Below are 24,491 nucleotides of genomic sequence, written 5' to 3'. Positions count from 1 at the left end.
TTTAGGGGGGCGTTACTATGGCAACCATTTACAAGGGCCACAATTAAAGGGATAATCCATATATATATATGTTTGTGCCACGGATTAAAAGCAGAATCTATTATTTATTTATTATATAACACATGTAAATATATATATATGTATATATATGGCCTTTTATGTGACACATTTATATCCCTGCATGTAGGCGGTTGTGTAATATCACATAATTAAATTTATTCTACACTTCTTTTACATCTTATACTCATTAAACAGATTTATGAAATGAACCAAAATATAGAATTCACACTGTAGAGTAAATAATACCGTACTTACTATATGAAATATGCACATCTTTAATGAGTGTGTGCGTGAAAGGAAAATGAATTCTTGCCTTTATGTTGCCACTTTGAGTAGAAATCTACACGCCGGCCTCGCAGGAGATGGGAGAAGATCTGCATCGTCCAAGGAGAACAGGCAAACACACACAAACACACACCTCCGCCACATAAAACCGGTGTTGAATTTCACCTGGGGAAAAAGAAGGAAACAAAGTAAGAAGAACACAATCCCCCCCCCCCCCCTTTTATTTTAATATCGATCGATCCCTGCTTGGTTTTGGGAAATCACACACGCCCCGATCGGTGTTGGTGTTATTGATCCCGGGGTGATGGAGTATAGATACATATGTTGTGGGGTTCGGAGCCCCGGCTGCAGATACCCGATCAATAATCATAAGCGCCGCCGTCGCTTCTCGCCCCCTTGTTGACCTACTGGCCCCTGAAGGTGGCGTGAACGTGGACGGAGGCGAGTGGAGAAGCTCCGAGAAGCTCACCTGCTCCGTTCATGCCAAGCACACAAAACACACACACTCATCGATTCACGGCACATTCACTTCCACGTTCTGTGGTGTTATTCATCCTCTTCCTCACCTCCTGTGGTACATCAATGTATTTTATTCATAATAATCATAATTTCTATAATAATAATAATTATTATTTTAAATTTAGCAGTTTGGGGATCCATAAAGTATATTGTATTACAAATTAAAATAATTACTATCATATAATAATGGTAGTAATAATACCTTCTTAAATTTAATAGTTTTTGGATTAAAAAAGTAAATTCTAGTCTATCAATAATAGAAAAAAATAGGAATAATAACAATGATGGTGAATAGATTTCCCAGTTTTGGGATTGTATGATAAGTATAATAATAGTAATAATAACTATTATTATTCTTTTGTATTTCTTCCACATTTAGCAGGTTAGGGATCAATAAAGAATATTTTATTCTATTCCTAATAATAATAATAATGATAATAATAATAATAATAAAAATAATAATAATACTTTCTTAAATTTCCCCTAGCATTTAGAAAATGTGTTGTGTTCAATCAATAATAATAATGATGATGATGATGATGATGATGATGATGATGATGATGATAATGATAATTAATATTTCTAAATTACTAATTAATAGTAATAATATTCTAGTAATAATAAAAATGATGACGATGATTACGTTTACCAGTTTTAGAATTGTATTCTAATAATGATTATATATATATTGTATTTTTCAAATGTAGCAGTTTTAGGATCAATAAAGTACATTCTAGTCTATTCATGATAATATTCATAATAATTGATATACAATAATGAGAGTTATAATAATTCTTTCTTACATTTCCAAGTTTGGGCATTTTATTCTATCAAAACGCATATATAGTAATAATGATAATAATAATAATGATGATCACATTTCCCTGTTTTAGGATTTTATTCTGATAACGATCATAACATGACATTTCCTAATTTTCAGATCAATAAAGTATTCTCTGATAAAATAATAACAATAACAATTATAACTTATCAGTGTTCATCCACCACCCAAATCCTTGAATGGGTTACTAAACAAAAAAATTTGTGGAAGATGAAAATGATCCACCTGGAACCCAAAATAAATCAAAATATCTTTAAATCTAAAGAAATGTAATGAGAATAAAATGTGCAAATATAAAAAAAAAAAAAAGATCATTTTTTTCTGATGAGGAAAATAATATTAATTAATAGCGGGATTATCAAATAGATCTTGAGCTTCTAAATTTTCAAACTATCAATAGTTTGTTCTATTCTTACACACAGTTCCGTGTGTGTGTGTGTGTGTGTGTGTGTGTGTGTGTGTGTGAGACCAAACCCTGATCACTTACATGGATATCATGAAATCTAATATAATATTTGATCTTCTGCTGTACAATAACGCAACAATTAATCACCTACTTTTTACCACACTACTAATATTTCACAAATATTTACCAGACATGGCAGCCACGTATAAAATGGCAGAGAAGGTGTGAAACCCCTGGTAGATACCTCCTCACTCCTCAGAGGACCATCCAGGTTCTGACACCAACTATCATCTAGAAAACGAACAGCAGAGGGAGAAAAAAAAAGGTTAATAGTGAGTTTTCAGAAAGAGAGGAGAAGGAAATAAACAGTGGAAAAACACTGTGACAATTGAGTTCTTATTAAATATGTGTGTGTGTGTGTGTGTGTGTGTGTGTGTGACAAAGCCAGCACACACACTTCATTTATTATCGCAACCATTCTGAGAATTTTAATTAATTAATTTTTTTTTTCAAATCGCTGCCTTATAATTAATGTTGGTCCTGTCTTTTCTCTATAATGAGCATAAATATTTTTAATTTTTTCTTTTTTTTCTCCCTGAACCCACAGACCTGCTCCGACGCCGTCCGGTCATGTGACTCACCCCCCCCCCCCGGGAGGCGGGAAGAAGAAAAGCTCACCTGTGTGTGGGGCGATATATAATAGATAACGTGTCAAGTTAAAACATTTAAAAGGTAAGAACGACTCCAAGGCTCCTGCAGTTTAATGCATCAGCTCAGTGTGTGTGTGTGTGTGTGTGTGTGTGTGTGTGTGTGTGTGTGTGTGTGTGTGTGGGGTTACCTTCCAGCTGGATGAATCCCGTCCCGCTTCCTGGAAAATCTTTTGAGTTTTCTCCCGCCGCTCGAATTGGCTGCAGGTGTGAAGCAGAGCGCGACTGATTGTTTATTAATCGGCGTGGGTTTCTTTTGGGGGGTTTGGAGGGTGGAGGGTTGGCAGCCGACTTCCAGGGATGTTTTTTTGGTCCACGTGCCCGGTGCACGCTGGGAAACCGTCCAACCTTTTTTTTTTTTTGTTTGTTTTGTTTTTGGCCCGGCGTCATTCACCGGGCTCGGCGGTTCCTTTTATTTCACCACAGTGACTCTTAAGACTTCCATCCGTCTCGCGGCGAAAGCTGAAAGGACATTTTCAGGTTTTCCTAAAGTCGCGGTGCCTACATCCCCGTAGCTTATGCTAAGCTAAAGCTAAGCTACGACTCTTCCTCGTCTTGGGCTTGGTTTGAGATGAGAACAACTTTATTTATCCCGAAGAAAATTGTTGTGCCAGAGTTTCAAGTAAAAACATAACAGTAATAGATAATAGTAGGAAGGAGGAAGAGTAAGAAATACAATGAAATATAAATTGTCTTAACTGTTAACTACAAAGATTTGAACATTCCCTGCGGCTGAGGGAAGAGGAATTAAAATTTTTGTTTGATATAATCTTTCAGTCTTGAGGGTGACGTGACACGTCAGCAACTAATAGATGAGCTGTGACTAAACCTGGTGGACGAGGAGTCACCGGAGAGGTATTTGTGAACGGCCGAGGGGAAAATACGGCACGGTGGGGGGAAAAAAATGCTAAAAGAATTGAGTTGTAATTTTGTAAATTGTAAACTTCTAAGATTCATCGTCTTTGTAAAATCGCGGTGTAAGACTAAAAAGCTGTAAAAATGTGTTTTTAGATGTGAGCTGGTGTGAGATGATAGTTTTCCACGTGTTTTTGTTCCGGCGTCTGAAAAGCGCAAAATAAAAACTGCGTTAAGGCGTTCTGTGAAGTACAGGAAAGTACTATTTTTTATTCCTTCATAATCAAACTTCACAAACAGCTTGAACTTGTACAATACCTCAGAGAGTGAAAATTACAAAAAAAGTGCTGGTAACATTTACAAAAATCATCCTTACTTAGCAACAATCAGTTTATTCTTCCACACTTTTTTTAGTCTTTTGTATTAAGGCTTAATACTTCCGTATAAAGTATATGCAAGATAAGTCTTCACAGTTTTTCGAAAAAAGTCACAATATTATGTAACATAATGAAGCTTTTTACGTCTATTTTCTTTATAATAACAAATACACATCACTGGTAAATATATGTGAAATACAGGGCTTATTGTAAAATGGCAAGTAATGATACTGTTTGCTGAGATAAATTGATTCCACACACTGTTATAGGAAAGTTTTGACATACCGTTACTATAACTGAAGCAGGAGGAGGAAAAAAAAATAAAAATAAAAATAAAAAATAAAAATGATAAGCATAAACACTTGGGAGATCGCCTCCAAACTTTGGCACGTCCCATGAAACAATTTCACAAAGTATGAGATTTTTTTTTTTTTTTTTAACTTTTTTGTTTTTCCTTAATTTTTTTTTTCTTCAAATTTTGGAAATCATACATATGGAAGAAGAGCTAAACTGGCATAAAGTGAAAACATGCTGTGTAGTAAGGTGCTAAAATCAGATATTACATTGCCAGCCTTTTTTTTTTTTCCTTTCTTTTTTTTTTCTCCCCCCCCCCACACGTGGACTGACATGAATAAGGTGCATTTCGTAAGACTCGAAGCGTGTAGGCCTTTTTCTTTTTTTTTCTCAGATGTCAAACAGAAGATGCGATAAATACGGGCATTTCTGGGGGAAACAAAAAAAAAAATAAAACCAACCGAAAACTGGTTTTGACCAATAGTCTCGAGGCGACCTCGTATACTCATGCGCTCCCATGGACTCTCTAAACTGTGGCATGTGAAAAGTAAAAGCTGTATTGTACTTGTGGTCTGGTGTTTGATTTATCCGTCTTTATTTTTTCTCTTTTTTTTTATCCTTTTTTTTTTTTTGAATTTTTTGTTTTTATGTGTCTCTCAAAACGGCTGAAAATGGCGACGAACTCGACGAGCGAGGAGATGGAATCGGAATAAAACGAGGAAAAAAAAAAAAAAAAAAAAAAAACAGGAGGGCCGAGGAGGGGGGCGGCGGGGGAGGAGGGGGACAAAAAAAAAATAAAATAAAAAAAGACGACATCAACGAAAAAAAAAAAAAATGAAATTAAAGGAACGATACCACAACGAAAAAAGAGGAGAGGAAAACAAAGCGGAGATATATTCACAAGATCCTCTAAGCTGCACTGGTTTTTTGTTGTTTTTTTTTTTTGTTTTCTTTTTTTTTACAGGTTCAACAGATGAGAGCTCCAGCCCTGGACTTACCAATTTCACCCTCATGCATACTGTACGGTTAAAGTGACGCAACAAGCTCGCTTAAATAGTCTACATCACAAAAAAAGCAATTTGGTTTTTAGTGCAAACACAAGTGGCTGGCTTCAGCTTCTCAAGGATAACAAGCTCACCAAGGAGATCACAAGAAGGCACGTACTTATGCTTCCTCTAACACGCGACATATTTAGACGAACCGCAACATCTTTCAACGACACCACGAAGCGGCGAGGAGGAGGAGGAGGAGGAGGAGGAGGAGGGGAGGCTACGGCGTCCCGGGTGCAACGGTGACAATTTATTTTTTTTGTTTATCCGCGGGCCTCAACGCCATGATGGCGGCAACCCGGCGAACTCGGGTTCCCCGATGACGCCGCCGCTGCCGCCGCCGCGGTAAAAGGTGCTTTTTTTTTTTTTTTTCTCTCTCTCTCTCTTTTCACTTTTTAAAGCGTTTCGTTTTTGTGTGTGAGTGTGTGTGTGTGTGTTGTAACATCCCCGATTAAAAAAAATAATAATTAAAGAATAAAAGTGAAGGGACGACGCGGAGGGGGAAGGTGTGTGAGCAGCGTCGGACTGCCGGGTTCGTCTTTTGGTTTTTCTCTCTGCGAGCGCGTCGGCGGCGGACCGACAACCCTCTCTTCTCTCTTTCCGTGTCTCTCTCGCCTCAGAGCCGCTCGATTTTGTCCGAAAAACACAACCACGGGAGGAAACAACAGCTTTAATGCCCCTCAAATCTGGACACCAGGGGTACTGCTGGCTAGAAGTATTTAAAAAAAAGAATGAAATAAAACACAAACCCTGCTACGGATGACGACACGAGTCACACGTGCGCTTAAAAATAAACAAAAAAAAAAAACGACCGAATTCTGCACTTTGGGATAGAAAAACAAGAAAAGAAGAGTCAGCGTTTGCCGCTGCGGGCGGACGACCTCCAGACACTACGGTTTCAAACATGTGTTAAGTGAATTATATTGCTTTTCAAATAGAAGAAGACCAAAAACAAGTCTAGTGCAAATCTCTTTTCTGGTTTGAGAAGTGGTGGTCGGCGTGGATGAGACTCTTTTGTCTGCGTCGTGGAAAAAAAAAAAAAGCTAAAAACAAAAACGGAAAGCGGTCGCGTGGTGTCCCTTTATGATTCTTATTTTTTCAGGAGGAGAAACCTGTCACCAGTCAATGCCGTGCAACGATTTTTTTGAAGGAAAAAGGAAAAAAAAACAAAAAAAAAAAACCCGGAGAATCGCCTCCCCCCTCCCTCTTCCCGGTCATTTTTAACCCGCTCGAAGAAAACGACGAGAAGAAGACGAACAAAAAAAAGGAAACGTCTGAACTCCTGCAGGACTCGCCGGTGTCATCTGTGCGTTTTTTTTTTTTTTTTTTTAAGTCTTGTCAAATACATCCCTCAACTTGGAAATGTTAGAAAACCTTTCGTTCCAGTCCAGTGTTTTGACAAATCACACACACACACTCTTAAAAAAAAAAAAAAAAAAATTAAGAATAAATGTCCTTGCACATATATTAAGAAGAAAAGAAAAAAAAAAAGAGAGAGAAAAGAAAAGAAGAAAAAAATCCCCCTATTTCAAAACAGCAGTCAAACATTTCATACAAGCTTGTTTCATTAATAATAGTAATAATAATATTAATAATAACACCCAACTCGGAGCATAAATTATCAACCAAAAATAAAAAGGAAAAACATATTACTGCAGCATATGTTCCAGGGTCGCTTCGCCGTGATGTCAACTATCGTTACTACACCGGCTCCACCGCCGCCGCCGCCGCCGCCGCCACGGGAAAACAACTACGTAGGCGGAGAAAGTAGAAAGCCCGACAAAATATACACATATTCATCAGCACGTCTCGGAGTTCAACTCGAGTGCACGTTTACAAATAATATAAAGTAAAATTCAGAAAAAAAAACCAAAAAACTATTTAACGGTTACGGGATACTGCAGCCCAGAGCCGGGAGGAGAGAAAGACCAGGAGGAGAGCGGAGCTGCTTTACGTTAAGAGCTGTGACGTTTGAGGAATTCACCCCCCGGCCTCGCAGCCTTTATGGCAAATTCCTATTTTCAACACGGGGTAAGAAAAGAAAAGGGGAAAAAGAGCGGGCTCGCCAAGGATTTAGACGAATTTGCATTTGACATGCCGCTTTTGTAATAATAAATAAAGTATATGTCGTCTTTGAAATCCCTCTCGCTGGTATTTGGACCGCCGGTTTGGTGAACGTCTCGCTCCATCCCTCTTTTTTTTTTTTTTTTTTGGCTTCGCAAAACGACCCGCGAATGTGTGCAAACTCGACGTCTTGGTCCGCCTCGGGAGTGCAAATGGCCCAACGGGTGTCCGGAGTCGCGTTACGTTTGAAAAGCGTCAGACGGAGCAGGTATTTGGAGGACAAGGCGTTCGGATGGGAGGTGAAGGGCGAGGCTTTGAAACTTTATTTTGGTCTGTTTGAGCGACGAAACGTCTGATCTTGCTCCAGAAACCTGGGCGGCGCTCTGAAGAAGCCAAAGTGTTGGGAAAATGATAAAGAAAAAGGAAACCCGACCCCATTCGGGGTGCCGATGCCGATACCGGAAAGTCAAACGCGGGAGGCTTGAAATGAAGAACAAACCCCGAAACTGAGATGACCTCGGAAACCGGATGCGGGTTAGCTGGGAGGCTAATGTGATTAGCAAACAAGCCGGTTTCCACGAGGAATAAAAAGGCCGATTGCTTCCCGCACCGTCGCGTGAATGTGACGCCCCGACCCGAATCTGCCGGCGATAAGAGCGCTCGTTCCCGGTTCCTCCTAGCCTGTCGAAGCGTCGGTGAGCGAGACACCGAACCCCAAAACTGCTCCGCGGCGCTGCTCCTTAGCTGCCATCTGCTCATGGTGCATCCATGATGGGTTTAATGCAGTGGTCAAATTTCGCTGATGTTGCGCTCTATGTATGTGACTTAGCGGATTTCTTCTACTTCTGACGAGTGGAGACGTTAGCGCAGCGCGGTGAAAACAACAAAAGCGGGGCGCCATCTGCTGGACGGACGACGCTACCGCGCCCTTTCCGAATCCCCGTCCGACCGCCGCGCGTCGACCCGCCTCTCTTCGCCCGTCTTTGGTTTTGTGAACTCAAACATTGTCAAGCACAGATTCTTTGACCTCAGCTGACTTCGGGCCGCCAATCCAACGGAAGCGCGGCGTCCGCAGACCTTTAACAAATATGAATTATTCGTAGCGAAATCCAGATTACCGCTTTTTTTTGCGATGAAACGATCAAGGGTGACGAGTCGGGTTTCCTCGGACGATCGGCGAGGGGGGAGACGAAGGACATGACGGGGGCGGAAGGGGCTGGAATGTTCCGTACTCCATGAAAACGCCGCCTTCCGGACCGAGCGGTTCCGCGGCAGATCTGTGAAGGTGAAATGAAAGCCGACGAATCTCGCGGGAGGAAGAAGAGGCGGCGCCAGGACGGGACGTCGTTTCCAACCCGACGGGGTTTGGGGCCCCGAGCCGCAAACTGCATGTGGAGTGAATATAATCTTTACGTAGCTTAGATCAGCTGAGCGGCGCTTTAAGAAATAAAAAAAAAAGATCAAAATAAAATATGAAGCCAAAAAGTGGAATCTGAGGCTGTGTGGTGGCGTGGTGGTTGGAGGACAGGGACTAGCTATATCACTTTGCCTATATTTACGGATGCTTTATTATTAACATTAAATGTCTATAAAACTAAGCCATCAAACTGTGTATCTGTATATCATAGCTGTTTTCTCCTATTTCACTTGAAACTATGTAGCATGGAAGATTTTCAAAAGATCCCGAAATAAAAAAAAATAAGAGCAATCACTTTGTTCCTTGTGATTTTTTTTTTTTTTTTCGCTCTCTGCGCTTAAATTGTACCTATTAAATAAAAAAAAAAGATTCCTTTTCATTTTCATTCTTAAACGAAATTCTTTTTCCACGCGGGTTCTCACACGTAATTAAAAACAGTGGTAATATTTGAAGTGCGTGTTTTTTTTTTTTTTTTTTTTTTTTTTGCTTTTAGATTTTGGCAGCGTAGCCGGGCTGGAGAAGGTTAGAGAGACGACGGCGATAATTAGTCCACGAGGGACAAAATAATGAGCCATCCCAAAATGTTTTATCTCCAAGCCACACAATCATCCCCTTCCCGAGACTTGACTTACATTATCGTTTTGCCATATTTACTTTTACATTTGTTATCGCGTTCAAAAAGAGACCTTAGTGGGAACCCCGCGCAGCGTGTGTGTGCGCAAACACACACACACACCGACACGCGCACACACAAAATCTGTAATCAATCTGTAATCTCATTTCAATCCCCCCACAGAGCCAAGTCTGGAAAATGGAAAGAAAATACAAAAAAATAATGAAAAAAAAATAAATAAAAATCTCAATGACCGCTTTCTTTACTCATGTTGCTAACAGCACTTCGTTTGCAGAAGAATAAAATAAAATAAAAATAATGGTTACAATGCAGCCCTGAAGAGGAAATCTGTAATATAAGACAACGTTAGATAAGATAAGACTAACTAGCGCTAACTAGGCGTCCGCCTGCGCGTGGAGGAGCCTGTCGATCGAGGCCAAAGAGCAGCCGTTGGACTTTGACGTCGACTTTTTCAGATCAGATTAAAACTAGTTTCTTAAGAAGTATCATATATTCCACGGGCGTTATCAAATAAAACACTTAGCGTTTTGAGCCGGCAGAGTGTCTCCCCCTGCTGGCCGCACAGTGTGTGTGGGAGGAAAAAAAAAACCAAAGAACAAAGCGATGGCGGTTTTCGGGATCTTTGAAATCGTCCAAACGGTATAAAATAAAACTCGCAGGTGTAGCTGTTACTTTTGCATGGATAGAAACATTTCAGGCATTTTAAAGGGTTCTCTTAGGATGCACTGGCGACCATCTGGTCTGAGCAGTTATAGTATAAATAGTATATTATAAATAGACCATTGTGAATATATTGTATCTGTGCAATGTAGGAGAGAAAAACTATGAATATTCTGTATAGTTGCTGTATGTACTGATAGGCACTTGATAGGCGTATTCCCTATATCCCACAAAGTACTGTATACTCTAGCTGCAATTATGTATCTTTAATCATACTATCTGAAAAAATGTGTTATACTGTGTGGAGATGGTGATATATATATAGTATATATATATATATATGTATTATTTCACTCTTAAGTGTCCTTTAGAATGAGAAAATATGCAGTTATTATCTGAGTGTTTTATTTATGCGCGTTAAACTGTATTTTCTATTTCTTAACTTTGTGACTTAATTCAAGCTGAGATCAACAGAGAAAAGGAAAAAACAAAACAAAAAACAAAACAAAAACAATCGATAAACCCGACTTTAAAATGTGTGGAGACAAGACTGATAGACGAACAGCGAGAGACAGACGCATGCTGGTCTGACCGCAGAAATTAAAAAAGGAGAAAATGAACTTGTTCCTTAAGTCAAACGACCGTCACCGTTACCGTCTTCCGTTTCCTTGTTTTCATCTCAATGCAAAGCGTATACTGTACGTACTGTATATATAGAACACACCATGAAATATTACTCATTATCCTTAATCCGGCTGCGTGAAGCTATGCGTGTATAAACAACATCACTATGATCACCAGAGGAGAAATAAAACAAAACAAAAAAAAAAACAAAAAAAACCAAAGTGAAGTATGAAATAAAGGATGGAGAATTAAACATACTGCAAGGACAACAATGTACTGTAGACCCTGTGTCTCTACGCTAAGATAAACAAAACATGAACAGTAATATATTTGAAACACAATACAAACAGCTGCAGGCTCAAGGCTATTATCTACGATTCAATATGTTTTGTTCTGGAAAAAATATGCGTACACTTTTGCAAACATAAAATCTAGAGATCTTTTTTTTTTCTTTTTAATTTTTCATTATTTTTTATTTCACTCTCTCTCTCTCCCGCTCCCTCATTCTCTCTCGCTCTCTCGCTCAAACTAACAACTAGAAGAAGCGCGATCGAGATAGGGATTCCTTTTCTGGATATTGTTGCAAAATTTTTTTCTTTTTTTTTTTGGAAAAAAAAAAAAACCAAAACAAAACAAAAACAAAAACAAAAAACAAAACAATTTTCAACCGACTCTTTGCAACACCGAAAAGAGAATTAAGCACCATCACGAGTAGCTGAAGCAGTATAAGGAATATATAACTATGGACAGTGAAGGGCATGTGATGCTAATGCGACTGAGGGGTACGGGGGGTACGGGGGGGTACGGGGGGACCGGTTGGGGTACGGGGGGTACGGGGGGGACGCCTGCTATAGGACACAGTGGGGAGAAGGATCCTTCCCTTCCGAGCCTGGTCTGCTATCAAACACCTTATGATACAAGAAGTCAACTGACGACGGGGACGAGTTATTAGCCCTCATCCGGATAATGTTGAGATTGGCTACTTTTTATTATTCCAAAGAAAAACAACAAACGATAGAGAAACCATTGATAGTGTAATCCTGAAATTAAAATATTTCAACGACGAGCTACTTAACTTACTATTTAGACCACAAAGCTGGTTGTACTCATCTAGCTACAGTCAATAGTGCATTTGATATATGTGTTTACACAAAATATGTAAAATTTAGGTGCCGTGAAGGAATGCTAGGATACACACAAATACACTGAAAGTTTTTTTTTCTTTTCAATCAACGTCTCTGCCTTGTTTTTTTTTTTTTTTTTTCCCAAAAGAAGCGATGATGTCAGTTTGGCAGTGTTCGACTTGGTACTCAACTGACGACAAGCGCCGACGCCGTGGGCTGCGTGCCGAAACGCGCGGCAATACTGTTGGAAAGAGATCTCAGCAGTTGCTTACATATTCTATTTAGTGCATTGTCTGTTAAGGCAAGAGATTACCCTCCACATGTTGTGTAGAGACAAATATAGCACTAGCGCACAGCAATATTGCCGTCCTGGCAACACCAGCTACAAACAGGAACCATACAGTTTTAGGCTTAAATGCACACCGTAGGACACAGGCCCGATCAAATGTTCAATAGCGTGCTACTTTTACCGAGGACTGTTTATTTGTCGCGAGTGATCAATCGTCCTTTTTTTTTTAGCGGCAGAGAAACCGGGACACTGAAATGCTCCCCGGCTCTCTGCCGATGCACGTTCACCAGGGCTGGGCAATATGGGAGAAGCCTATAAATGAAGGTCTTTCCAAACAGGCTGATTGACCGTTTCCAGAAAACGGGTGCGGTTGAATAGATTTTCTTCAATTTTAATTCAAATTTAATTTCATCTTTCCATCAATGCAATTTCTTGCAGAGTTTTGGGGGAATTCCCTGCAGATTTCCGGGAAAATCTTGAAACAAATGACCTAAGTATTCACTAACTGAGCAGCATATCGTTGGGAACTAAATATTTCCCAGTACGTCGACCTCGTCTGGGCATCAGAGGTGTGATTGTTTGTCACAATTTTATTTATTTTTTGGTATGATAAATTAAAAAAAACACATAACAGACGAGGCATATCTTTATATCGCCCAGCCCTGTTGAGCATCGCTTGACTTCCAGTCACTCCCTTCCCCTCCTGTCGCCGTAGGGGGATCCGAAATCTAGTAGCAATCGCGTGAAATCAAGAATGAAATGCGTCGCAAACTCCTCCAAACATCGAGGTCGTCGGGATTCGACCCGCAGGCCGCCGGTCGAATCCCGCAACCCGTGTTCCGGGTGCCTTATTAGCCCAAAAGGTTTGGAGAGCTGCTTCTTGTAGTACCTGCGCTGCATATTGCAAAGGAAGCCCTACAGTTCAGATATTCCACTTATAAACAGTTTGATTCGGCTATATACCACACAGACACACACACAGACACACACAAACACCAAGGAAGGGACACAAGTGTGTACAACTGACAGACACATATCAAAGAAGTTGCATTCCATCACCTTCCCACACCCCTAAAACCCACAGAAAGTTGTTCTTGGACACATATTATTTATGTTACATACACACACACACACACACACACACACACACACACACACACCCACACACACACACAAACATACCCACACACACATGCACTCACACACACACCCACATTATAAATGTATTATTATTAATAATATAGTATAACAGCTATTATTATCGTCTCCGCCAACGGAGTCATTATTACTGTTGTTGTCGTTGTTTACCATTAACGTTGTTTGGCTTGAATGTTCTCGAACGGAGGGGGAAAAAAAAAATCCCGCCCCGTTTTTCCGAAGAAATTGAATGACTCTTATAGGGAAGTGACTCGGTAGAAGACTGAATTTTCAACCCCCCCCCAAAAAAAAGAAATTGAAAAAAAAAAAAAAAAAACAAAGGTGAGCACGCGCAACGGTGAGAATTTGAAATTGGGAAAAAAAAGAAGAATAAACGCTTGCATTAACACGGCACACGGATATACTGTAGGTAACCGCAAGCAATAACAAAAGCCAAGAACCGCTGAATCACCTAATGGATGAATTGAAACAAAGCTATTCTATTACATGTGAATCCTACAACAAAATGTTAGATTTTAAAAAAATCCTCTTTTTCTAAAACTATAATATCTCTGTTAACAGTAGTGCACTTATCGGTTTAAGCAGTGCAACATATATGCAAGAAAATAATGCAGTCCACTTATCAAGATTTTTAAAAAAAGGTTTTTGTTTTTTTCTTTTTTTAATTTTCCTTTGAAATTGAATAAAAGAAAATCTTTTTTTTAAGGAAAATGATTAAATATTAAGCACAGGCATTTTAAGAAAATGTGCAAAGTAGCACTTTGTTTATATATATATATATGTGTATGTATATATATATATAAATAATATACAGTGGGTCTCTTTAGGGACCACTGTATGCAGTTAGTTATTCTTTTTTTTCTTTTTGAACAATACAACTACGATAGTGTTTGCTCGCGCAAAAGAGCAAATCCTTCGGATTGCAGTTGCAGGCAGTTGCATGTGTGTGTGAGTGAGAGTCTGTGTGTGTGTGTGTGTGTGTGTGTGTGTGTGTGTGTGTGTGTGTCCTATTTTCGATAAAAAGCAATGTGAAATAGCAAAAAAACAAAAAACAAAAACAAAAACAAACAACAAGAAAACAATTCAAATATCAGAAATTAGCCTTAAGTGATGTTATGCGTGGATGACAACTTGCGCACACTAGTTTCCAGATCTATTCAGTAGGTTTCTTTTCTTTTTTTCTTTTATTTTATAGAAAAACAGGAATGTATTCTTTAATGCAGAAAGTCCATCTGCGGCGTGTGGTATATTGTGAAAACGGCGTGGTGTCGACGGAGCTACTTGTTTTGCTTTCAGGCCGCATTTCCTTTTCGAAACGCTGCATGCTATTTGAGCCTCCGCGGAGGAGGGGGGTTCAGGTTGGGGGTGCTGTAATGCGTTTTGCCCCCACCTGCTAAAAATCGGTCTGCAGGTGTAATAAACGTGTGATACGGGGGGGATGCAAGGATCAGGATGGCACTTATTTCCAATTCTAAATGAAATTTAGAGTTTTAGCCGCAAAAGTCCGAAATTGGATAAAGCCGACCGCGTCGGTTACTCGATTGCCTGAACGGCGAATCTCGTGTTTTTTTGTTGTATTTTTTTTTTCCTGTACATCCCATAACAGTCAGATGCAAGTTGAGGAGCAGCAAATGTGAAGGAGAGTTTTAGTCAACTGTGGATGGAAGAAGACGGGAAAAAAAAAATGAACAAACAAACAAACAAACAAAAAAAAAAACAAAAACCAACCTGCACGCAAAAGAACATTTCTTTTTTTCTTGTGTTTTGTACGGAGGAGGTTTACTAGCCTTAACAGTCTTTGAAGATATCAGTGGCAGTGAATGCAAATGACTCCAAACGTCAGAAAAAAAGAAACATTTTTTGCTTGATTACGTCTCGCCGACACCCTAATTTCAGTAAACTCAGGCATCAAAATGCATGGACAGCAATTATAAAACATAGGAGGAGTATTTGTTCTGTCGCCCCGACAGGATGTTACATCTCAGTAAAATGATTGAAATTGGTACCTTGACAACAGCTGCATTATAATCCCTTAATACCATAGGAATAAATTAAACCCAGTGTCAAATTAACTACTCTCCATTTTTTTATATTTTTACATAACAAGGCAATCTTGTGACCGTTAGTATTTTTAGAGGGAATATGTAGCCCAACCCCAAATGATTTTTTTTTTTTAACGTTATTGTTGTTGTAAATTATACCACAGTAAGCTTGGACATCTATAGTTTCCAAACTGGTCAGTATGGGTTCACAACTGCCATGGTTTATACATCATGGCAATGTATATATATACACACACACACACACACACACACACACACACGCACACACGCACACGCACACGCACATACGCACATACGCACACACACACACACACACACACATACACACACACACGCACGCACACACTCGGGATCGCAGGGGACAGACGGACACGTGGACACGTGCAGAAGCACAGACGCTCAAACACTGACGCACATGATAGTTCACTCAGACGGGTCTATTCTAAAGGTGTGTTTGTGTGTATGTGTTTCTTTCGTAGGCCTTTCGGTAGTGTTCAACACATAAATCAGTATTTTAGGAAAGCATACATTTAGAGGCCTGTAGTTTGGATCCATCCAGTAGATCAATATCAAACTACTAAGCCTTAAGGCCACCATCTTTTTTCTTTTAGAATAACAGAAAAAAAAAAATCATTTTTTTTTTTTTGGGAAACTTAATGTGCCAGTGTCTATACTCATTACTCTTCATACCTCAAAATAAGAAAAGGAAAATCTAGTGCCATTTTATTTGTCATTCTTTTTTTTTGTTTTTTTTTTGAGAAGTTTATCTATTTGTACTTATCCATCGGAGACATGCAATCGCATGTGGTCATTGAAGTGCTCCATTTGGTCGAACTTGACGGGGCAGACAGAGCACATGTAGGTGGTCCCTTCTTGGCAGCTGGCCTCGGCGGCTACTCCCACTCCCGTCCCGACCCCGGCGCCTTCCCCCGCACCTCCGCTCACCGGCATGGCGAGGGCCACCACTCCGGCTCCGGGCTCGGGGACGGCCATAGGCATGGGAATGGAGACCGGGCCCGGGGTGCCCACGCTCACCGACAGCCCCGTCAGGGCGCTGCCGGTGCTGTGCAGAGCCATGTGCCTCTCCAGCAGGGTCTTGTGTGAGAACTTCTTCTTGCAGATGTAGCACTCGTAAGACTTCTCTCCACGGTGCAGCCGCATGTGGACGTTGAGAGAGCTCTTCTGGGTGAAGCGCTTGTTGCAGATGCTGCACTGGTAGGCCCGCACCCCTGTGTGTGTCACCATGTGTTTGATTAGGTAATCCTTGAGGGAGAACGAGCGCCAACAGATGCTGCACTGATGAGGCTTCTCACCTGCATGGCATGCAAGACAAAGCATTAAGGAGAGAGAGAAAGAGGGGACGTTTTGAGCGCGAGGTTTAAGAACCACTACAGAAAACAGTTGTCGACATATAGATGGCGGAGACTTTCTTTGGAACCGTCTTTTTGTAGGATGCCCAAATATTGTACAGGTAAACACGGCGAGCGCCGTTATTCCACTTGTGTGGCGGTATCGCACACAACAAGGCTGCGGCTGGAGAATGATTTCAACCGCTTTTGGGGAAACGGTGTTTGCGAGAAGACACGACTAAAATATAACTGTACACTCACACACACTTGTGCATTGTGCATTTCTCTTTGATGTTTGTAAAAGTGTTGAAATACAAACGCAATTCATAGAATATTGGCGGGGTATACGGACGCCTGTTGTCTCAGTATTGATATGTAGCATTATATCTGACTAGCTGAATCACACACTCCCAGATAGGATGAGTCTGGCCCAGCAGTCGAACTGTTTCTAGGTTTTAGGAAGCAGTTTGCAGGCATTTAAACAATAACAAAAAAACGCATCTCGCAGTCTCATTATCACCTCCTGTATCTCCAGTTAAGCTCTTCCTTTAAGTACTTAGGATTTTTCCCAGATCCTTTACCTTTGCTAAAGAGGTAAACATTCAGAGAGGACGCCCGGATTGGCTGTTTTTTAGAAACGCCTCGGCCGGCTGCGTTCGGCCAACCTCGCTTTCCAGATAGGCAGCCGTAATACGGCGAACGCCCAGCGGTTCTGATCTGCATGCACAGGTGGCTCAGAGCTTAATTTCACCTTCTGGGAAAATCATTTATTCAAACAATGAGAATTTGTCTTTCCCGTTCGTGCGGTTCGGCTGCGGCGTTTGACGAATAACGGGCAGTAATCAAGAGGGTGTCAGTCGGCACGTTAGAGTGCGACTTTGTGAGACATTACGGGCGCGTCGTGGCGCCGGAGCGAAGGCGTCGCTGTCCGAGGGGTCGCTCGGTTTACGAAAGTACTGTATTATCCACAGGTTTCCGCTCACATCGGGTGACGGGACGGGACGAAGACGACGATCACCTTCCGCAGACCGGGGCGTCCAGGCCAACATAAACGTGGTTAATCTTTTTCGCTCGGTGTCTGAAAAGAGTCTCAGCTCTTAGCTTTAATTTCCATCACTGATCTCTCACTGAAGTGCTCCGTTGGCGTTGCGTGTTGTCTATATTGAATGATTGAATGCCTCCGCAGGCAGCGATCTCCCGTGTGCGTGCAGAATAATGAGCGTGAACTACAAAAAACATCTGAGATGCGGACGCGGCGCTAAGACGGACTGAAACATTATTCAGATGTTTAAACAGAGCGACACGTTGGAGGCCCCCGCTGTCGATGAGGCCCACAGCCCTTCTAACAATACATGATATTACACTACATTATATTAAAGTGACCTCTAGGCAGTACTTTGGAAACCATTGTAGTACACATATAGTACACTTTAGAGGACCCTGGAGTGGTGTTTCGATAAACTGCAAGTAGAGAACGTAGCCCTGACTCCTATTTTCTGTAGTTTTAGGTAACGTCTTATGGATTTCGACAGAATTTCCTCGGCGTTTTTAACCGTTTTTTTTTTTACAGCTATTTTCATTCAAAATATTTCACTAAATTGTTTTGTTGACCGGCTGAAGTGTCTTGGACATGCCGTCACATGGTGAATACAGCAGGGTTCTAACAGCCGGGCCTATTTATCCTGCTGCACATGGCTGCCACTGCTGTCGATGTGGAACTGTAAGAAAATATATATATATATAAAGTAACCGTTGTATTACTTTTATAAAAATATCAGGTGGAAGGAGAGATTGATTATACTGCCAAAAAGTCGGGGGTTGCATGTAAGTTAATTAAGTCCTGCGATTCTCGTGTTTGCTATAACGCTTAGTGAATTAATGTGCAACTTCCTGCTTTAATTAAAACAAGGCCCATAATTTATACGTCCACCATTTTTGCTTGACAGACGGGTCAGAGGTGCGTTTGGTTACATCTCAACTGCATGCGTGTGAGATGTTTTCGGTGGAAACTCGAAGAGGATCGGGGAGCGCTGGCCACGCGGCGACTCAGCGAACTCTCGTCTCGGCGCCGCAAAGGCAACACAGACGAGGAAACGGCGCCGGCATGCGCGACGTTTGCGTCGCCGTTGTTTCGGTATAAGCCCCGCTCGTCTCTTGATTACGGCTTCACGTCCAAATGCATAGGCCTCGGATTGCGCTGGTAATAAATGTATCGTAATCTCGCAAGAATATCATATAATACATCATGATGACACCCTGCTGTTTCTGATTAATATGTTTTACAAGATTCAGAAGGGACGATCCGTCATCGGCCGGGATGGGACGCTCCGATCTGATCCGAGAACATTATTAATCAGCGACTTTTCTTCTTGATATGCCATCACTCTGCTCTGCAAATCCATGTCAAACAGGAAATTTGGTTTTAAATAGCCTTAATATAGGAGCAATGGATTGTAATAAATTAACAAGGAGATCATCTAATTACGGCGTATCTACTTCTTTCGCTCCGTGATGACGGTTTCAGTTACTAAATAAAATCGCCGGCGCCTAAAGCACAGGTGACATACAAATGACCCGAATTAATCACGTGTTTTCAATTTTTTTTTTCAATCAATTCGTATTTGATTCAAAGAGGGGGAGTTGAGTTTTTAACTCGAGCCGTGGCTGAAATATCAAAATACCCGCATCCAAGGCCGCGCTAATCCTATACAAATTGTACACACAATTGTTTTGTTTTTCGGCGCGCATGTGTGTGTGTGTGTATGTCAAACCTAACTTATTTTCAACAGAACCGGTTCACCTGGATGCCACAATCGATCAAATCTGCCCTTTCTACTAATTGTGTGTCTTTTCTATTTCCCCTGGTCCCCCGCTAAAGCAGATTTCAGCGGTAGCTGCCTGCCTTGCCATTAAACGCAATGGAACAGGATGGCATTCAGCGTCTTCTCCACCCACATGCTCTTATATGCATTTTCAATTTTAAAATTAAAAAATCCAAAAAATAAAAAAACTTTCACGGGAAACCTTGGAAATACGGCGAATGAAAAGTTTTCACACATGGATGGGGTGAAAAGGTTTCCGTACATAAGCAAATAAACTTGGTGACGAACCGTCGGCGTGCGGAAGTCACACCGTCGCAAAGGATAAAGAAACAGGAGGCCTAAGAAACATGCACGTGCGCTCTGGCACAGGGGCCGCCAAGAGCCCCGAATTGATCTGGTAAACAAAAATATACTCGACGTGAGAAAGGAAACAGAAGCTCTTCTTCATCAGAGGATTAATTTAACCAGCTTTTCATGAATATAATGAAACAAATATGCACAAATTTGCATTTCCTTTAGCTGGCTTTGGGAAATGTGTGTGTGTGTGTGTGTGTGTGTGTGTGTGTGTGTGTGTGTCTCTCGCGATGGCAGACGGACGGCGTCGTGCCGGCACTTGGGGTTGCGGTTTGATCAAAAGGAAATTGTGGAAAATAGTGGGAACACCACTGCTGATTTGTTTTTCCAAAAATGCCATCCCACTCCTGTGCATTAGGCAGAAGGCGGACATCTATACTGAAATGATCGAAACGGATAAACGTCCGAAAGTGAGCGGCAAAAACGTATCACATACATGGCTATTTTTCAATCTGGCGGTGAGACGGTTGAACTTACCAGTATGGACAAACATGTGTTTGACGTAGTTCTGTTTTGCAGTAAAGGTTTTACAGCAGAGAGTGCATGCATAGGGCTTCTTTTCCCCCTGACCGATTCCTCCGGCAGCCTGTTGCTGCTGAGCTGGCGCTTGTGGTACTGTCAACGTGTTGGGGAATGATGGCATGGTGGGGGGCGGCACTGCCACGAACTGGGGTTGCTGCTGGCCAGAAAGGTAAACGAAATGCTTGCTGTCTCTAGCCGGCTGTGTGGGAAAGAGCGTGGGCAAGAAGGGGCTTCCAGCGGTGCCCATCACTTGGGAATTGCTGGTCACGGTGAGCGGCATCCTCAGATTGCTGGTGTGTGATTCTGTCTGGCGCATGTAGTGCGGGGCGCTCGGCAGGGACTGGGACATGATTGAGTTTGACAGGGGCTGCATCATGCTACTGTCACTAGTGCCGTGAGACGCGTCCCCCTCTTCGGTCTCCTGCGCTTGCTCCGGGGACGAGTCGTTGACCTCGATCTGCACTGGACCTCCTTCCCCCTGCTGGCCCTCGGCGGACCCCTCCCGGCCGAAGCCTGTCAGGTAGGGCTGCTGCTCCATAGCATCTGGCTCGGTACTGATGGAGGAGCTCACACCTGAGTCAAAACTTTCCACCTTGGATTCGCTCTCCACGCCCTCGGCGTGGTCGGGGTCGTCTTGGCAGTCCCCCAGGTTATTGTAGCAGCCGTACTCGTCTTCGGCCTCCTGCTTGATGTGCATCCCTCCTGGTTGTAGGCGTACCGGCCGGGGCTGCTTGCGGCAGTGAGTGGACTCTGCGGTGAAGCGGTCGACATGCTGAGACCTCTCCTGGTTGCGGTTTATCCAGGGCGGATCTTGAGACTGCTGGTCCTTCTGAGTGCTGAGGGTCGGATCGTAATTCGTGGACATGGGATTGATGTAGAGAGGGCGCTCGCGGGTGCCGTTCTGCACAGGAATGCCAGGGTAGGTGTACAGCGATGTGTACGCGCGCTCTATGCTTTGCTGCGATGTCGCTTGCATACAACCTGACTCTGCGTCACTGCTGGGCCCGGACGTGCCGGACTCCGGCGTGCCGCGGGGCGTCTCCTGCCCGGAGTCACCCGGTATGACGGGGAAACCCCCCGGCACGGCCAGGCCGACATTCTGGGACACGATGCGAGTGCACTCATCTATGACGGTCTTGATCTGTAGGATGCTGGCGGCAGTTAGGATCTGTAGGGCCTCTGACTGAGATACTCGCAGGATCCCACTGTACATAAAGTCAATCAACTTTTGGATGGATTGCACCGAGACCACAGAAGGGATCTCAATGTCGCTGTAGCCCAAAAGCAGCTTGTCCTGAAAGAAAGGGCTTCCAGCAGCCAGCACGCACCGGTGAGCTCGCAGCATACTTCCATGGATCCGAACAGTCACATCACAGAAGTGCCCACGGTTGCGTTGCTCATTGAGGGTCTCAAGTACAGAATTGCTGAAGTTGTGGAGATTGATGTTATGAATGCGCTCGGTCATCCCCTTGCAACTGATGTAACCTGAAAGCAGGGAACGACACGCCGGGCTTAGAAAGTCACCACACACACACACACACACACACACACACACACACCGAAATTTTCAAGTGCATCGCAGTGCCTGAAATGCTCCAAAAAAAAAAAAAAAACGGGACTTAGATTTATCTTTCATTTGGAAGTAATTGAAACTTCCGGGAATCCATTTTTTGTTTAAGAGTTTAAAAAAAAAGGGCATACACACACACACACACACACACACACGCAGATTATCTATATCCATTTACAATGAATATAGGATAAAAACACTGACGCCTATAAAGGAATAAATGTGCTCATGGGGGATTACTAATGGGAAAATATAAATACTGAAACACTTTCAATAGCTGAGATAATGTAGCTTTTTAATGATAAAAACTCTTCATCGCCGTTGTGGAAGACAATTAAGATGGTTTCCATCTAATTACTCCGAGTTCCTCCTCGCTCTCCTTTTAAATCCTGGAGTTCCCTGAGCCGCCGTTAGGTGGTGCACTGGGCTCAGAGGACAACAGGCCTCTTTTGTTAGTCATGTGCTCGCAGTGATGGCGCTTCCCAAATAACTGAGGAATACACCAGATATGACCCGGCTGATCAGCGTGCAAGATTACTTGAGGTGCCTTTTCCTCCGGTTTCGGCGTTAGAACAAATGAAAATGACCGTGAAAATGAGATACGTGGCACGTGGAGGAATTATGTAAATTGCGGGGACGGAATTAAATCCTTTTCGAGTGTAAAATGCATGAGTGTAATTGAGGTAAAGCAGTTTATTTGACTGACTATTAAAACGCGGCACGTTTCCTGAATTCCAGCGATATCGATGCGTAAATTACACGTCCAATAATTTATAGAAAATTCCGCCCAAAGAAGCGGTCGTGCCAAAAGATTTGTGGATGTAATCACAGAAACGTATTTCTGATGAAATGCCACTGGATAAATGGAAGAGGAAAAAAAAAAAAAAAAACAACTTAGAATTTGTGAGTAACTCATTAAGCAGATGTAAAATGAGCGTTGGTGCCACGATGAAACATTCCCCGACAATCACATTTCTCCAAATGATCCAGGGGGGGGATGATTTTTTTTTTTTTTTTTTTTTTTAATTCCATGCAAGGGTGGTCCAAGTATCAAGTGGAACTGATTTCCAAGTAAGTTATATCTGATAGCGGGGCGATAAAAATAAGAATGCGGAGAAAGTACTCACAGTTAGATGACGTTTTGTTACGAAGATGCTTGTGCGGCTGGTGATGAAGTGCGGGTCAAGCTTCAGTTTGCTGGTGGAGATGGCTGATCAGAGGCTGGGTGCTAGGCAAGGCTGTCAGTCCTCTCGTTCCAAATCATGTGTTGCTCTGCCACAGTGTTTGCAAGGGAGAGAAAAGACAAAGACAAATCTTAATGCCACATACTGGCTTGTCGATATTGCCACTCCCTTAATGAACCCGGAACACGGTTACGCGAATATTTACCGTCAACGTGCCGCAACAGATGTGTGAAGAGTTTCTCCAAGCGAGAGAAATGAGCGCTCCTGTGTGCAATTGCAAATCAAGGTAGAAAATAATTTTGGTATTAGAGCCAGCCCTTCTCTCAGCAGTTATCTGAGTCACTGGGCAACAAAACCACACCCTTGCAAAGGAAAAAAAAAAAGAAAAAGAAAAGAGAAACGATCCTAATCTCCACGTTAATTAATTCAAATTCTATATTTTGGAAAGGCCCCGCTCCGCTCACCACAATGTGTGCGTGTGTGTGTGTGTGCGTGAGTGTATGATCGCGTGCATTTTTGTGTGTATGGAGTTAGAGGTTGTCATGATCCAGGCAGTCAAATATTAAAACACACAAGGCATTCATTGATAAACACAAGAAAGGCATTCAACAACATTAAGCATGTGATGGAGCCCGTTTGGTGATACTAACATAGCCTGACGCGACGCCCGTTGTATTGTAGACGTACACAACCATAGGTGCATTGTCGCCGTGCGACAAAAAAGTTTTGACACCTCGTCGGAAAGAGCCATGATGTAAAGCCGGCCGCGTCGCAGCGACACGAACGCGGTATCATTTCAGGTCAGGCAGACTGAGGAGAAAGGATTTAGCCGGCGTAGAGTTTTCTTATGGACCGCGGAACAATTTCTCTCCCATTAGCCTCACTCCGGTCATAGTACCTTCTAACAGTTCAGCCAATAAGGCACGGAAAGTATCGGATATTACTTGGCATGTCGGGATGCGAATATTCGTCATTAACCGGGGCTCGGATTTGGCATGTTCGTGTTTTCATAAAACGGGAGTCTTGAGAAGTATCAACCGAGGTGCTCTAGGATTTGACCAGAACAGCTGGCTTGCGCCGACAAATATTTTTCTTTTGCAAAATTTAAAGCCCTTTTGACGAGCGCAACTCCCGTCTTGAGACACTCGAAATCCACAGATGAAAACAGACCTGTGTAATTTTTCCACCGACTCTGCCAGAGGCTGGTCTAAAAATCATCTGATATTCACACTTCCCCATACTTTGGAGTGCCAAGACATCACAA

General features: G+C 42.3%; 1 protein-coding gene across 1 annotated transcript in view; it reads right to left on the bottom strand.

Annotated features, from left to right (window-relative positions):
- Positions 1-14,528: 14,528 nt before the first annotated feature.
- The window catches only part of zbtb20 (zinc finger and BTB domain containing 20), a 30,714-nt gene continuing 20,751 nt past the window's right edge, over positions 14,529-24,491 (bottom strand). Inside the window, exons 2-4 of the mRNA XM_086177482.1 lie at positions 23,171-23,315; positions 20,429-21,958; positions 14,529-16,739 (exon numbers count right to left, since the gene is read on the bottom strand). Coding sequence (XP_086033608.1) covers positions 16,204-16,739; positions 20,429-21,938 — 2,046 coding nt within the window. The 5' untranslated portion in view covers positions 21,939-21,958; positions 23,171-23,315 and the 3' untranslated portion in view covers positions 14,529-16,203. The remainder of the gene's footprint in view (positions 16,740-20,428; positions 21,959-23,170; positions 23,316-24,491) is intronic.

The sequence above is a fragment of the Fistularia commersonii genome, chromosome 29 (genome assembly GCF_037954325.1).
Source record: "Fistularia commersonii isolate RoL2024-O1a breed Wild chromosome 29, RoL_Fcom_v1.0, whole genome shotgun sequence".
Taxonomy (NCBI): Eukaryota; Metazoa; Chordata; class Actinopteri; order Syngnathiformes; family Fistulariidae; genus Fistularia; species Fistularia commersonii.
This window is presented reverse-complemented; position numbering and strand designations above follow the sequence as displayed.